The sequence below is a fragment of the Bufo gargarizans genome, chromosome 4 (assembly GCF_014858855.1).
Source record: "Bufo gargarizans isolate SCDJY-AF-19 chromosome 4, ASM1485885v1, whole genome shotgun sequence".
In the NCBI taxonomy this organism is placed as follows: Eukaryota; Metazoa; Chordata; class Amphibia; order Anura; family Bufonidae; genus Bufo; species Bufo gargarizans.
Genome location: NC_058083.1, coordinates 421,816,901 through 421,829,730, shown reverse-complemented (window position 1 = coordinate 421,829,730; position 12,830 = coordinate 421,816,901). Strand labels below are relative to the sequence as shown.

At 40.7% G+C, this 12,830-nt stretch overlaps 1 protein-coding gene across 1 annotated transcript in view; it reads left to right on the top strand.

Annotated features, from left to right (window-relative positions):
• FNDC1 (fibronectin type III domain containing 1) overlaps positions 1-12,830 on the top strand; it is a 188,311-nt gene that overhangs the window by 143,767 nt on the left and 31,714 nt on the right. The window contains exons 10-14 of the mRNA XM_044290429.1: positions 2,021-2,132; positions 2,237-2,620; positions 4,562-4,636; positions 7,345-7,485; positions 8,040-8,270. Of these exons, the coding sequence (XP_044146364.1) occupies positions 2,021-2,132; positions 2,237-2,620; positions 4,562-4,636; positions 7,345-7,485; positions 8,040-8,270 (943 nt within the window). The remainder of the gene's footprint in view (positions 1-2,020; positions 2,133-2,236; positions 2,621-4,561; positions 4,637-7,344; positions 7,486-8,039; positions 8,271-12,830) is intronic.

The following is a 12,830-nucleotide window of genomic DNA, read 5'->3' as shown; positions in this document are numbered from 1 at the left end:
TTGCGGCATGAGGTCGAGGCAGCATCTGGTGTGCTGGATACCTGTGTGTGGCTGTTGTTGGTACGGTGTCCTGTTTGGTGTGTGGGCTCCTGTACTTGTGCACGGGTTCTAGTAATGGTGGCTGCGGCAGGTAAGTGTGTTTCTGTGTACTTACCTTCCAATTTTGTTACTGTATACAGTGTCCTACTTTTCTTTGCTACAAGGCCAAAGATACTCCTGTTCTTTGATGTCTTGGAAGAACAGGTCATCTCTCCCCTGCTCCTATGAAAGGGATTATCAGGGCGACCCAGGGCCAAAGGTATCCTGGGTATGAGCCGTCCTACCATCCAGGTCCGCTTATACGGTGAGGAGTTAGGGTGAGGATTAGGGACGCTTTAGGAGGTGACCTGATCCCTTATCCCAGCCTAGCTGCTTCCTCTTTATACCTGACATTTTACGGTGGAGGTTTCCCCCACTCCTTACCGTGACACCTATATGCTCTATTAATTAAGTTGACCCCCATCCAAAAAAACTAACAAAAAAAACCCAGAATAAATGGAAACGGACAAGGCCTGACGCTCAAAATTATATTAACTCTCACAGGTAATTTGCTGCCCTAACCGGGTATTAGTGTACCTATGTTCTGGTCTAATTAAATTGAACAATCCCCAAAAATAAAATTCCAACCGTGTGGATATAAAATAAATGAAAACGGATGATTAAGGGGCAGGCCTGATGCTGAATTTCATGTTAACACTCACAGGTAAATTGCTCCCCTAGCCTGTGTATTGCTGAACTGATCACCTGTCTGGATTAATTATAATTACCCCCCCCCCCCCAAAAAAAAAAAACAAAAAAACAAAACAAAACTGTGTGCGTGTGTGTGTACATTATAAATGTCTTTTAGCCCTAATATTTTATTCTCAATTATTGATGTATACGGATGCTGACAGCTTCCATGCTTGTTCGTATTCAACACACAATTCTTCTTCTTCTTTGTAATTCTAACCTTTCCCTTAATTCTCCTAGCAGTAGAATACAAGCTTGATTGTTTTTTCACTATGAATGTTTTTATGACAGACACTGTAAGATACCCTTATTCACAGCACAGCACAGAAGGGTCATGTGAGCACCCTTCTTCTTCCTCTGTAGTGCTATTTTCCTGCTGACATGTGCACTAATATGGCGTAATGTGTCAAAGATTCGGGTTTGTCTGCCATCCGAGTAATAGCAGTCATGGTTCACTCATCTTTACTGTTCATCAGTAGCCCAAGACACTTCCCACTTGTCCAGCCATTGGATTTGCCAGCACTATTCACGTGAGAGGTGCTGACCAATCCAAGGGCAGCAGGAACTGTCTAGGAATACCAAATTCACAGTGTGTATCAGGCCATCTGAGAAGTTGTACAGCCATCTTTGATGGTGGAAGAGGAGCCTGTTAATTACTGGATCTGTGTCAAAAAGATGAAAATGAGGGAGCCATGTAATTGTTCTTTTTGTTCCCCAGTTAATGTGAATTTTTTTTATCTTGAACCGGAAGGTCGCTTTAAGTGAATGTTGGGTTAGGTAGGCTATGTTGCAGGCCTCTTTGGGAGTTATCATGTTTCAGGGAAAAAGACAAATGGGACCTCCTTGTTTTCGTGTTTGTCCAAAACCTTTCCAAGATTTCTAAAGGTTATTATCTAATTATTATCTTTTATGAATTTCTATGAATGAATGATCATGTTCATTTTGTACAGTTCAAATTTTTTTTCAAGTCCTGTGCATTTTACTGTATTTTATGAAATCCTTCTTAAAGTCAAACTTATGACTATTATAGTGATATCTTTGGTGCACTATTGCAGTGAGTAATTATTTTAAGATCCGGTCCAATAAAAGCTTTATTAAAACCAAACTGAATGTATTGGGTGCTTTATATGTTTATATTGAAAAAAACTATGGAAAAAATACATTTAAGTGGTAATAAAACTATTTCAGATGATACATAATTTATATTCTTTTAGTTTTTTTTATATTTTATGTTCATGCATTTTCATTTCAGGTTGTAGATTTAAACCGAGGAGTGATTCTGAACACTGAAGGACGATATCTTCAGGACTCCCAAGGAAAGCCCCTTCGCATAAAGTTGGGAGGAGATGGACGAACTATTATTGGTATATTCTGGATTCAACATGCCATGCATGCAAGGAACCTCAAAAATTGTAATTTATTAACATGTATGTACTATTTTAAAATTAATAACATTGCTCCTTGACAGATTTAAATGGTACCCCTGTTGTCAGCCCTGATGGATTACCACTATTTGGGCATGGAAGATTCAGTAAGCCAGTGGCAAGTGCTCAAGACAGACCAGTTCTGAGCCTTGGAGGGAGACCTCTTAGGGGTCTTGAAGTGGCAAGAACAACCAGACCTACCACCACAAGGATGACAACGACTCCAAGAACAACAACTACAACAACCCTTCCTCCAACTACTACTACTACTACTACTACTACTACTACTACACCTGAACCAACTACTATTGAACTGACTACTGAAGAACCAGTTAATCCTACCTGCGCACCAGGTTCTTTTGCACAATATGATGAAGAAGGAAATATGATTATGGGAGATGGTGACAAGCCAGACTGCTACACAGAAGGTACCTGAAATAGAATAGAGATTATATACAGTATATATTATATACAGTATAGTTAATCTTTTGTATTTGTTCATAGGTTTATTTGTGTTTTTCATTGTCTGCAAAAAAAAAATAATATAATAAATCCCTAATTGGCATAATCCAATTTTAGCTAGTGTTGTTTCAGTGACTTGGGTGGAGAATTTCTTTGGGGAGTGGGTCATCTTTTGTGTATTTTTTTTTTAACTTTGTCCCAAGAATCTCAGAAAGGGTCATTGAGGTACTTTATGAGCATTCTTATTATTTTTATTTTATTTTCTTACACTATAATTAGTGTTAAGCGAATCAAAGTCAAATGAATTGACTCCAATCCAAATTTCATGAAAAATTTGATTCGCTGCAAAGACGAATTTCCTCGTACTTCGTGGTAACAAATCAATTTTTAGAGGTAAAAACAAACAAACAAAAATATACTCACCTTAACCATTTGCATGCGAAAAGGCTATCTTGATTGAAGATGCCGCACAAAATCTCGCGATGTGACACAGTATGACGTCACTATGCCGGCCAGCATGATGAGGTCATCACGTCACTGTGCGAATCCTGGCAATCATATGACCAGTCATATAACCACCAAGACCAATACAATTCCTTCCCTGTGTATGTGAGAAAAGAGAACACAAACTTTTGCTCAATAAATCCATCAGATAGACTTGTTCATAAATAGACTAACGGATAGAGAAGAGAAACAACTGCAGCGCTCACCTGTATACATATTGGGAGGCACGCATAAAAGCCTGAACCCGGCTTGACAAAGTTTTTATGGGAAGCTGGATCCATCCTTCTTTTTTCACATAAATAGACTAACGCACACTTAATTTGCCTCTGCTGAAAATCAGACTTACTTTAAATTATAGCTCTGGTCTACACCAGCTAGAGTGGTGCCCAGAGTGCCAGAGATGCACCTTATTTATTCAGAGGCATCTGCCTCTTAATAAATTAGGCACATCTCACTCCAGCACACAGGGGATCAAGACTTGGATGGGGTACGCCAGTCTTTATCAATCTCCTTCATTAGGTTTTTTTGCTTAAAGGGTTTCTACCACCAGAAATACTGTTATGTAGCTGACTGATATAGCGATGTGCTAATGTCAGCACTACATAACAGTATGTTTTTTACCTTTCTCTCTGCAGCCGTTTTGGTAAAAAAAGCACTTTTATAATATGCTAATGAGCCTCTAGGTGCTATGTGGGCGTAAAATCAGCACCTAGAGGCTCCGTCCACTCACCCTTTATCCTGCCCAGGCCCTCTGTTCTGCTCGCCCCGCTCCTCTTGATTGATGGCACGGTCCGCCGCATCTCTGGCGAAATCCCGCGCCTGCGCTGTTCACTTCTGTATTCGGCGCAGGCGCAGTGAGTGAATGATGCGCTCCTGGTGCCGGATTCCTTACTTGCGCCTGCACCGACTACGTCACAGTGAGGAAGCCGGCATCAGGAGAGTGGCCTTCACTCACTGCGCCTGCGCCGAATACAGAAGTGAACGGCGCAGGCGTGGGATTTCTGCCAGCGATGCAGCGGACCGTGCCATCAATCAAGAGGAGCAGGGTGGGCAGAACAGAGGGCCTGGGCGGGATAAAGGGTGAGTGGACGGAGCCTCTAGGTGCTGATTTTACGCCCACATAGCACCTAGAGGCTCATTAGCATATTAGAAAAGTGCTTTTTTTACCCAAACGGCTGCAGGGAGAAAGGTAAAAAACATACTGTTATGTAGTGCTGACATTAGCACATCGCTATATCAGTCAGCTACATAACAGTATTTCTGGTGGTAGAAACCCTTTAAGATTAGTAATCTAAAAAAATTAAGACACCCTTCCTGTGGGTTTAAAGTGCTTGGACTATTTGATACTGTCTTCAGTGGATGAATAATTCTGATATCTCATTTACTGTTAATTGTTTTAACAGATAGCTACTCTGGCCAAGACCTAATTGTTACAACTGAAGCTGCAGAAAAGGTGTCATTCTTTGACCTTGATCAAGGTAAATATTTTTGACCATACATCATGTTGGAGGACTATTTTATGGAACATTTGTTCTATATAGGGTAAAACCAAAACTAAATCTAAAACGTATATTATTCACTGAATAAAAATGAAAATGCCAAAGTTTATGTTTACAATGGGAAAGATGAATAGGTTTAGAGTTCTAAGAAGTTTTATAGAACTCTATGAGGAAGAAAACCAGGCAATCCAGCAGAATCCAGAGAAGTCTCAGCAGAGAAAAGTATGTAAAAGTGGAGTAACATAATTAGGTTCATAACAGTGGAGTAGCCAGGGGTCAAGTCCTGGGAAAAAAAGTGTGGGAACTCACCCAAGATCCACTGCAACCCCCCCCCCCCCCCTCCAAAAAATAAAAAAGCACAGAAAATCTAGCATGCTGTAATTTGTGTCGCTGCGGGCAAAAAAAAAAAAAAAAAAAAAAAATAACACTTTTAGAAAAGTTTGTCCTGGGATTCGATCTCTTGAGCTCTACACAGCAGAAGCAAGGCATATGCCCTCACAGCTATGAAAGCTGTCTAGCTTGTTACTTAAAAAAAAAATATATAAGACTTCTACTGTAGGTAACTTTGCCCACTGTGTATGGATGTAGCAGAGCTGGGTGTGTTGGGGCAGCTGTCATGTGTATGGTTGTACACTAGGTATCAGTACACTAGGTATAAGTAGAAGTCTTATATTTTTATTTTTTTTTTTTTAAGCAACTACCTAGACAGCTTTCATGGCTGTGAGGGTAAATGCCTTGCTCTGATGTGTGGAGGTCGTGAGTTCGAATCCCAGGACAAACTTTTCTAAAAGACATTCTAAATGATCTTGTAGTGAAGGAGATGATGTCATTAGGGGGCGGCACCGCACAGACAGCTTCCTCTCAACAGAAGCCGCCCCTCCTCCCTTAACCTGCCCTGCACAGTGCGCTCCGTCTCCCCCTGTGAATCTGATTCAGCCGTGTTCTCCTGGCTTGAGGCTGAAAGGGAACGGCGTTCCTGCCATGAAAAAAGTGCAGGAACGCCGTTCCCATGCGTTCCCCCTCCACTCGACCCCTGGGAGTAGCAGTATCCAGGAGTGAAGCACAAGGCCCAGAAGACACAAACACAGATGGAAACAATAGTGGTGATGCCCCTCAATAGTTTGTATGTTTTGCCTGCTTGCAACTAGTTTACATGAAATATAGTATTAGTCTTAATATGGTAGTTTCACCAAAGTAGATGTTAACCTTTAAGGATGATTTCACTTGGTTTGATATTTCAGATAATGCAACAAATTAGTTCGTTTTTATTTCATGGTTCTAGAGTTTGTGTGAATCCTTCATGTAGTTGGCTGCCCTGCTGCTTCCGACTGGATCAGCTCTGTTTGTTGTCTATCCCTTCTATCAATGTTAGGCCTCATGCACACGACCGTTGTGTGCATCCGTGTCCGTTGTTCCGTTTTCCATGATTTTCTGCGGACCCATTGACTTTTAATGGGTCAGTTGAAAACTCGGAAAATGCACCGCTTGTCATCCGTGTCCGTGATCTGTGTTTCCTGTCCGTCAAAAAAATATGACCTGTCCTATTTTTTTGACGGACAACGGTTCGCGGACCCATTCAAGTCAATGGGTCCGTGAAAAACACGGAGGCACACAAGATTGTCATCCGCGTCCGTGATCCGTGTCCGTTTTTTTCCTATCATTTTCAAGGCAAACTTGACTTAGATTTTTTTTTCACTTTTCTGGTCTGGTGATCCTCCAAAAATCAAGGAAGACACACGGAAGAAAAAACGGAAACGGATCACGGAACAACGGAACCCCGTTTTGCGGTCCGTGAAAAAATGTGCATGAGGCCCTAGGCCGAGTTCACACGAACGTGTGTGACCCGTGCTCGTGCTGCGGCCCGCAAATAGTGGGCCGCAATGCACGATCGCTGGCCGTAGGTCAGCCGCATCGGATCACGGACCCATTCACTTTAATGGGTCCGCGATCCGCCTGTTCCGCTAAAAGATAGGACATGTTCTATCTTTTTGCGGAACGGAGGTACGGGACGTAACCCCACGGATGCACTCCGTAGTGCTTCCGAGGGGTCCCGTCCCGTGCGGCCGTTCCGCGATTCCGGATTTTTGGACCCATTGAAGTGAATGGGTACGCATCCGTGATGCAGAATGCACACGGAAATGTGGCCGTGTATTGCGGCCCGGGCTGCAATACGGCCACAGATCACACACGTTCGTGTGAACTAAGCCTTAGAGGTAGCCGCAGGGAGAATGTTAGAGTGTAGTGAGGGAGAAGTCTTCAGGGTAGGGGAGCAAATCACACAAGCTGTACTGTAGCACAGCGTAGATTGGGACGACAGAACTCAATACTCTACACACTACTCAGCAACAGCATCTGTTAGCACAAGGAAGAAGAGATCCCTACTGAGCTGTAGAAGGGGAAATCAGAACAAAAATGAAGCTGCAAGCTAGTGAAGCCAGTAGCTTCCTAAAAACACAACCTGACATCCAGTATATACTGCATTACTTGGAGGGACACACATAAGAAAATGAGAGCAGGTTGTCATATCGAGGGTATAAAAATGATAATTACAGACTGAAACTTAGTGAAACTTTTTTTTTTAATTCAAGGTAACCTCTAGCAGACGTAAAATCATGTTTTCCTATGTCAACATTGTGCATAGCCTTTAAAACAAGCTCATAGGCAAACTGTAATATTGTTATTTTTAGATTATGAGTTTATTGAAACTACACGTCGTCCAATACAGACAACAACACGGCCTCCAATTATTATAAAGGAACCAGAAATGAGGTCATTTGATGACAATTTGGTATCTGAATATGATGCAACAGGCAAGAAACGATTTACTGGTAGGTACTTTACTGGGATTAGACTAGACATACATTATAAGTTATTTTGCATGCTTCTAGTATACTCTTTATTTAAAATGTATGATTTTGAAAAATGTGTCAAGCCATGTGAAGCTTCCTGTACATGTTGTTTTCTTCTTGTTTAGCAGCTGAAGGGAATTACAAAGCTAAATGGCTCAACACCAATAACCTATCTCCTATTACAGGAAGAAATCTATTACTATTCATGACGTGTTTATTACAATTTCTTGTGTTGACTATGCATGTTAATTGTCTTTATTATACCTGAGGTGCTATTTTTTATAGTCAACATTTTAACAAACCATCATTTGAAGACATTTACAATGTAGCAGCAGGGGCGTAGGTATAGAGGGTGCAGTTGACCAACTGCCCTATGCGAGGACACCAGCAGTATGAATGTGAAACTTGGGGGCCTCTATTTGAAGTTTTGTATCAGAGCCCAGGAGCCGAATGTTATGTTTAGATCTTTCATGATTATGTTTAGACCTTTGATACCTTAATGAATATGTTTCGCACCGTTTCCTTATTCCTAGCTCCATACGTATCATATATAAGTAAGGACCCAAATACTCCATGCTCCCTTACTGATGCTCTGGAACACTTCGAAGTGGAGAACCTGGCCGATCTGTTACCTAAAGAAATGAAAGAGGGACTTCTACCACCTCAAAACATATCTTACAATATCACTGTTGTGGCAGTTGAAGGTTGCCACTCCTTTGTCATTTTAGACTGGGCCAAACCGAAAAAGGGTGATTTAATCACAGGTAACAGCTTTTATTTTAATTTACATATTATTCAAAGAGTTTACAATATGTGGGATACACTATAAGGCCTCTTTCACACGGGCGTTGCGGGAAAATGTGTGGGTGCGTTGCGGGAACACGCACGATTTTTCTACATTGTAATGCGTTTTGCACTCGCGTGAGAAAAATCGCGCATGTTTGGTACCCAAACCCGAACTTCTGCTTGGGATCGGTGTTCTGTAGATTGTATTATTTTTCCTTACAACATGGTTATAAGGGAAAATAATAGCATTCTGAATACAGAATGCATAGTACAATAGGGCTGGAGGGGTTAAAAAATAAAAATAAATAATTTAACTCACCTTAATCCACTTGATCGCACAGCTGGCATCTCCCTCTGTCTTTATCTTAGCTGTGTGCAGTAACAGGACCTGTGGTGACGTCACTCCGGTCATTACATGATCCATCACATGATCTTTTACCATGGTGATGGATCATGTGATGGACCACGATTTTCACGCAACCCTATTTATTTCTATGGGGCCTGCGTTACGTGAAAAACGCACAATATAGAGCATGCTGCGATTTTCACGCAACGCACAAGTGATGCGTGAAAATCACCTCTCATTTGAACAGCCCCATAGAAATGAATGGGTCGGGATTCAGTGCGGGTGCAATGCGTTCAACTCACGCATTGCATCCGCGCGGAATACTCGCCCGTGTGAAAGGGGCCTAATACTGTGTGTATATAGTAAGTTAGGATGCAAGTGCAATAATGTGCAATTTTCTTAACTGAGCCCTGCTAATATCTCCAAAACTAGAAAAATAATATAGGTGCTTCATCAGTGTTCACAGCCTTAAAATAATATCATATATCACAATGCTGCAAGCAACTTTCTTATATTATATGATACATTACTATTATATTTCAGTGGGGGTAAGTATAATCTGTGCATTTTAAAATCACAAAAGAAAATGTCTAATTGTTTTCTATTGTTGAGCATTGTAATGTTACCCAATTGTATAGCTCTCATGCATTCCTCTGTTGGCTGGAATTTTTTATCAGTTGGACATCAGGTTGTAGAGGAACAAAATGTAACTCAATTAGAAACACGGGGAATTAATTACATCTAACAGAGGACATGAATGGCATGCAAATCATTGCTGAACATTGATTAAATAAGCACATTGTGCAGGAAAGTAAAATGCAGTAGTCAAAATATTGATAATTGACATAATCTTCATTGTGATTAAGGAGTCACAAAGGACTTGGCATGAAGATGAATAAATCATAGCTGCTTTAATTGTTAAATAACAGGGGCAATTTATTTTTATCTTAAAGCAGTATTCACATCTCAGACACTGGGGGCATATCGCCAAGATAGTGTGTGCTTGTCTATTTTCAGAACTTTCACAGAAGTGAAAGGAGAGCACATGCATTGTGCACTGTTCTTTACTTTTGGGGCGCCCATTGTGGAGATAGATGTTGGTTCTGTCTCACATTGGTGGCATATCCTAGCGAGGTGCTATAACCCTTTAAGTATATGGCTCTATAAAATGAACAAGACTATACTGTAAAAAATAACAATAAATTATAATCTATCACAGATGGCACAAATTTCAAGAGTAAAATAGTTGTATAATGTGAAGCATGTCTGACACCAGTCATCATAAAAAAATAATCAAGCTGGTGTATGATGTGCCAGGATTCATAGTGATTTTGGCGCATCATTATGAGGTCTGTATGCCAGAAAAAGAAATCTACTCCAGCAAGAGAGCTGGCAGAGATTTCTGGTGACAAACAATACAATTAATAGGAAAACAAGATCAGCTCACCGCAAAGCTTGAGACTCCTGAATTAGCACAATAGATACAATAGTGGTAAATCCAAAATAAAAGTGGTTCTCTAGCACTCCATTTAAACCATGAAAAGTGTATTTTTATGTTTTTAACCGAGTGCTTGGAGAACTAAATTTCTTTTGGATTGACCATAGATTTCTGTCATGATGTGCACCAGTTTTCTGGCACACATAGTGTTAAATGAGTCAGGTAACAGAGGTTCTGCCCACTGATTGCTCCCTCCTGCTCATGACCCACTCACTGTTTTCAAAAGTAGTGAGGGTGGCGTAAAATGTCAAAAATTCTGTGGCTAAAGCAACATTTGGGTCAAAATTTACGACTATTGTTTGCCAGAAAACTGCCAGACAAGCTTGATACATCCCTCCATGGATTTCAGCAGTCTTTTCTATATGACTCAACTTAGCTCTTATCTCATTGCTAAGAACTTTGAATGCTATATGCATCTATGCAAAGTTTTTTTTTGTCTATTGTTTCAATGTGTTAAAAATCTGCTCCTAGGCAGACCTATGTTTTTGCTTGGTTAGAAATTGCAAACAAACATTGTGTAGTTTGATCCTGCAATCAACTGCCGGGGGTCTTCATATGTGGCAGATTTTCTGGTAGAAATTTTTTGCAACTGAAGATAAATTCTATTCACCTGAAAATGCAAAAAATTGTAATTTGTTGCTCAAATAAGCCAAGAAAGTCACAAAAAGTTTCCTTATTTCGTGACTTTTTGAAGCCAGTATTCTAGAGTGCAGGGCATGATAAATTATCCCCATGTCTTGAGAATTTACTTAGTGTCGCACATTACACATTACATGATTAATTACACTAAATAATTAGAACATTTGCATTTTTTGTATATGGAGCTTCTCAAGGCATTGCCTGTTGGGGGATCTTAAAGGGGTATTCTCATCTACGACAATGGCGGAATATCGCTTGTGCTGCCACCGCTCCCATTTATTTCTATGGGCCCTACTGAAATAGCCGAGCGCTATTTTCGGCAGCCCCATAGAAATGAATGGAGGGCGGCTGTGCATGCGCAGTGCACCCTCCACAAATTTTGGGGCTCCATTATCAGTGGAGGTGTCCTCCATTAATTACTATGGGGCTGCCAAAAATAGCCGAGCGTGGCGTGCTCCCATTCACAACTATGGGGAGAGCCGGGGTCCTACAGCCACCACCTTTCCCTTTCTGTTCTTGGTGTAGATGTGGGACTCAGAGGTGGGACCCCCACCTATTAGACAATAGGGACATATCCTTGTGATATGGCCCTATTGTCTCAGATGGATAAACCCCTTTAAGAACAGGTTTAGGATGCAATAGTTTAAAGGAAGTCCCACATGGTATTTGTGTCTTAATCCATCCTCACTTATCCTATAATTTTGGTGTTTTTGCTATTCTTTGCTAATAAACACTAGAAACTTAGTTATAGGGAACCTGCCACCATGAAAATGCTACCCAACCTACATGCTAACATCATGCTACAGATCAGTATGTGCTGAGCAGATTGATATAGGTATTTTTGCGGAAATGTTTAGTATAACTTGCAATTATTAATTGAACCTTTTGTGTTTTTATGCTTAGGAGTCCAGTAGTCAGACCTATTGTTAGTTTTCCCTATATCAGTGTGCACACAGAGATAGCTGTAACTAAGTAGGACCACCCACAGGACATTTAAGCATAGAATAGGCAGAGATTTAAATGAATAAAATATCAGTTATACTGCATATTTTTTACAACACTATATACACTCCTCAACACTGAAATTTCAACACCAAAAATGACAAGCTGTAAGATTATACAAATCAGGGAAATAGCAGGTGTCGCTAATATGATCACATTTTCAAGCACCTAGCTCCAATCTGTGGAATCTGGAACACATATGATGCTAGATTGAAAGCAATGTTTTTTAGCCGCGTGAAACCACAAAAATTGGATCAAGTAATGTGGGGTGATTGCCACTTGTCGCAAACTGAGGAGGACAGAATAGTTGAACTGAGAGACTTTGGTTTATCACTCTGGCAGATCACTACATTCCTAGTCTTAGATGTCAGCATTGTTCAATGCTGCTAGAGATGAGCAAATTTTTTAAAAATTTGATTCGTCCATTTTTTTTTTTATCGGTTCGATCCAAATTTATTTGCAGTGAATCGTGTTAAAAAAGGCTATTTCGGGCTGCAGAGAGTCTTTATAGCGGTGTAGAACACTGTGCCTTGCAGTAATAGGCATAGGGAGTCTGCTGTGGTAGTGAGATAATACTGTGAGTCAGTATGACATGCAGATGATAAAATTGACCAAATAACTCAAGTATGAACTGGTTAGCACCAAGAAGAAGTGCACTCCTTTTACACCGTAGTCAGCTGATTCCACATAGATGTCTACACAACCTGCTCTATTAAACCCTTATACAAGTAGAGCCCCCCCGACAGAGTGGAGAGGGTGTCAGCAGTAAGTTTGTTTTGACGTCACTGATTATTTTGCCCTTCCTCTGATTCATCAGAACAATAACCGCCTTCACTCGGTCAGCATTTGGTCAGTAATCCATCAGTATTGCTAATGGCAAAAAATATGTTCTCACTTCACCACACAACGGCAAATACCTTTTTTGTGCCACTAATTCATGCAAAAAGGGCTTTAGAACATATAACTGCACCTCTGAACAGCAAATATATTTTTCTTTTGCCACTAATACACAACAAAAAGAGCTTTTGAACCTATAACTGCACAGCTGAATGG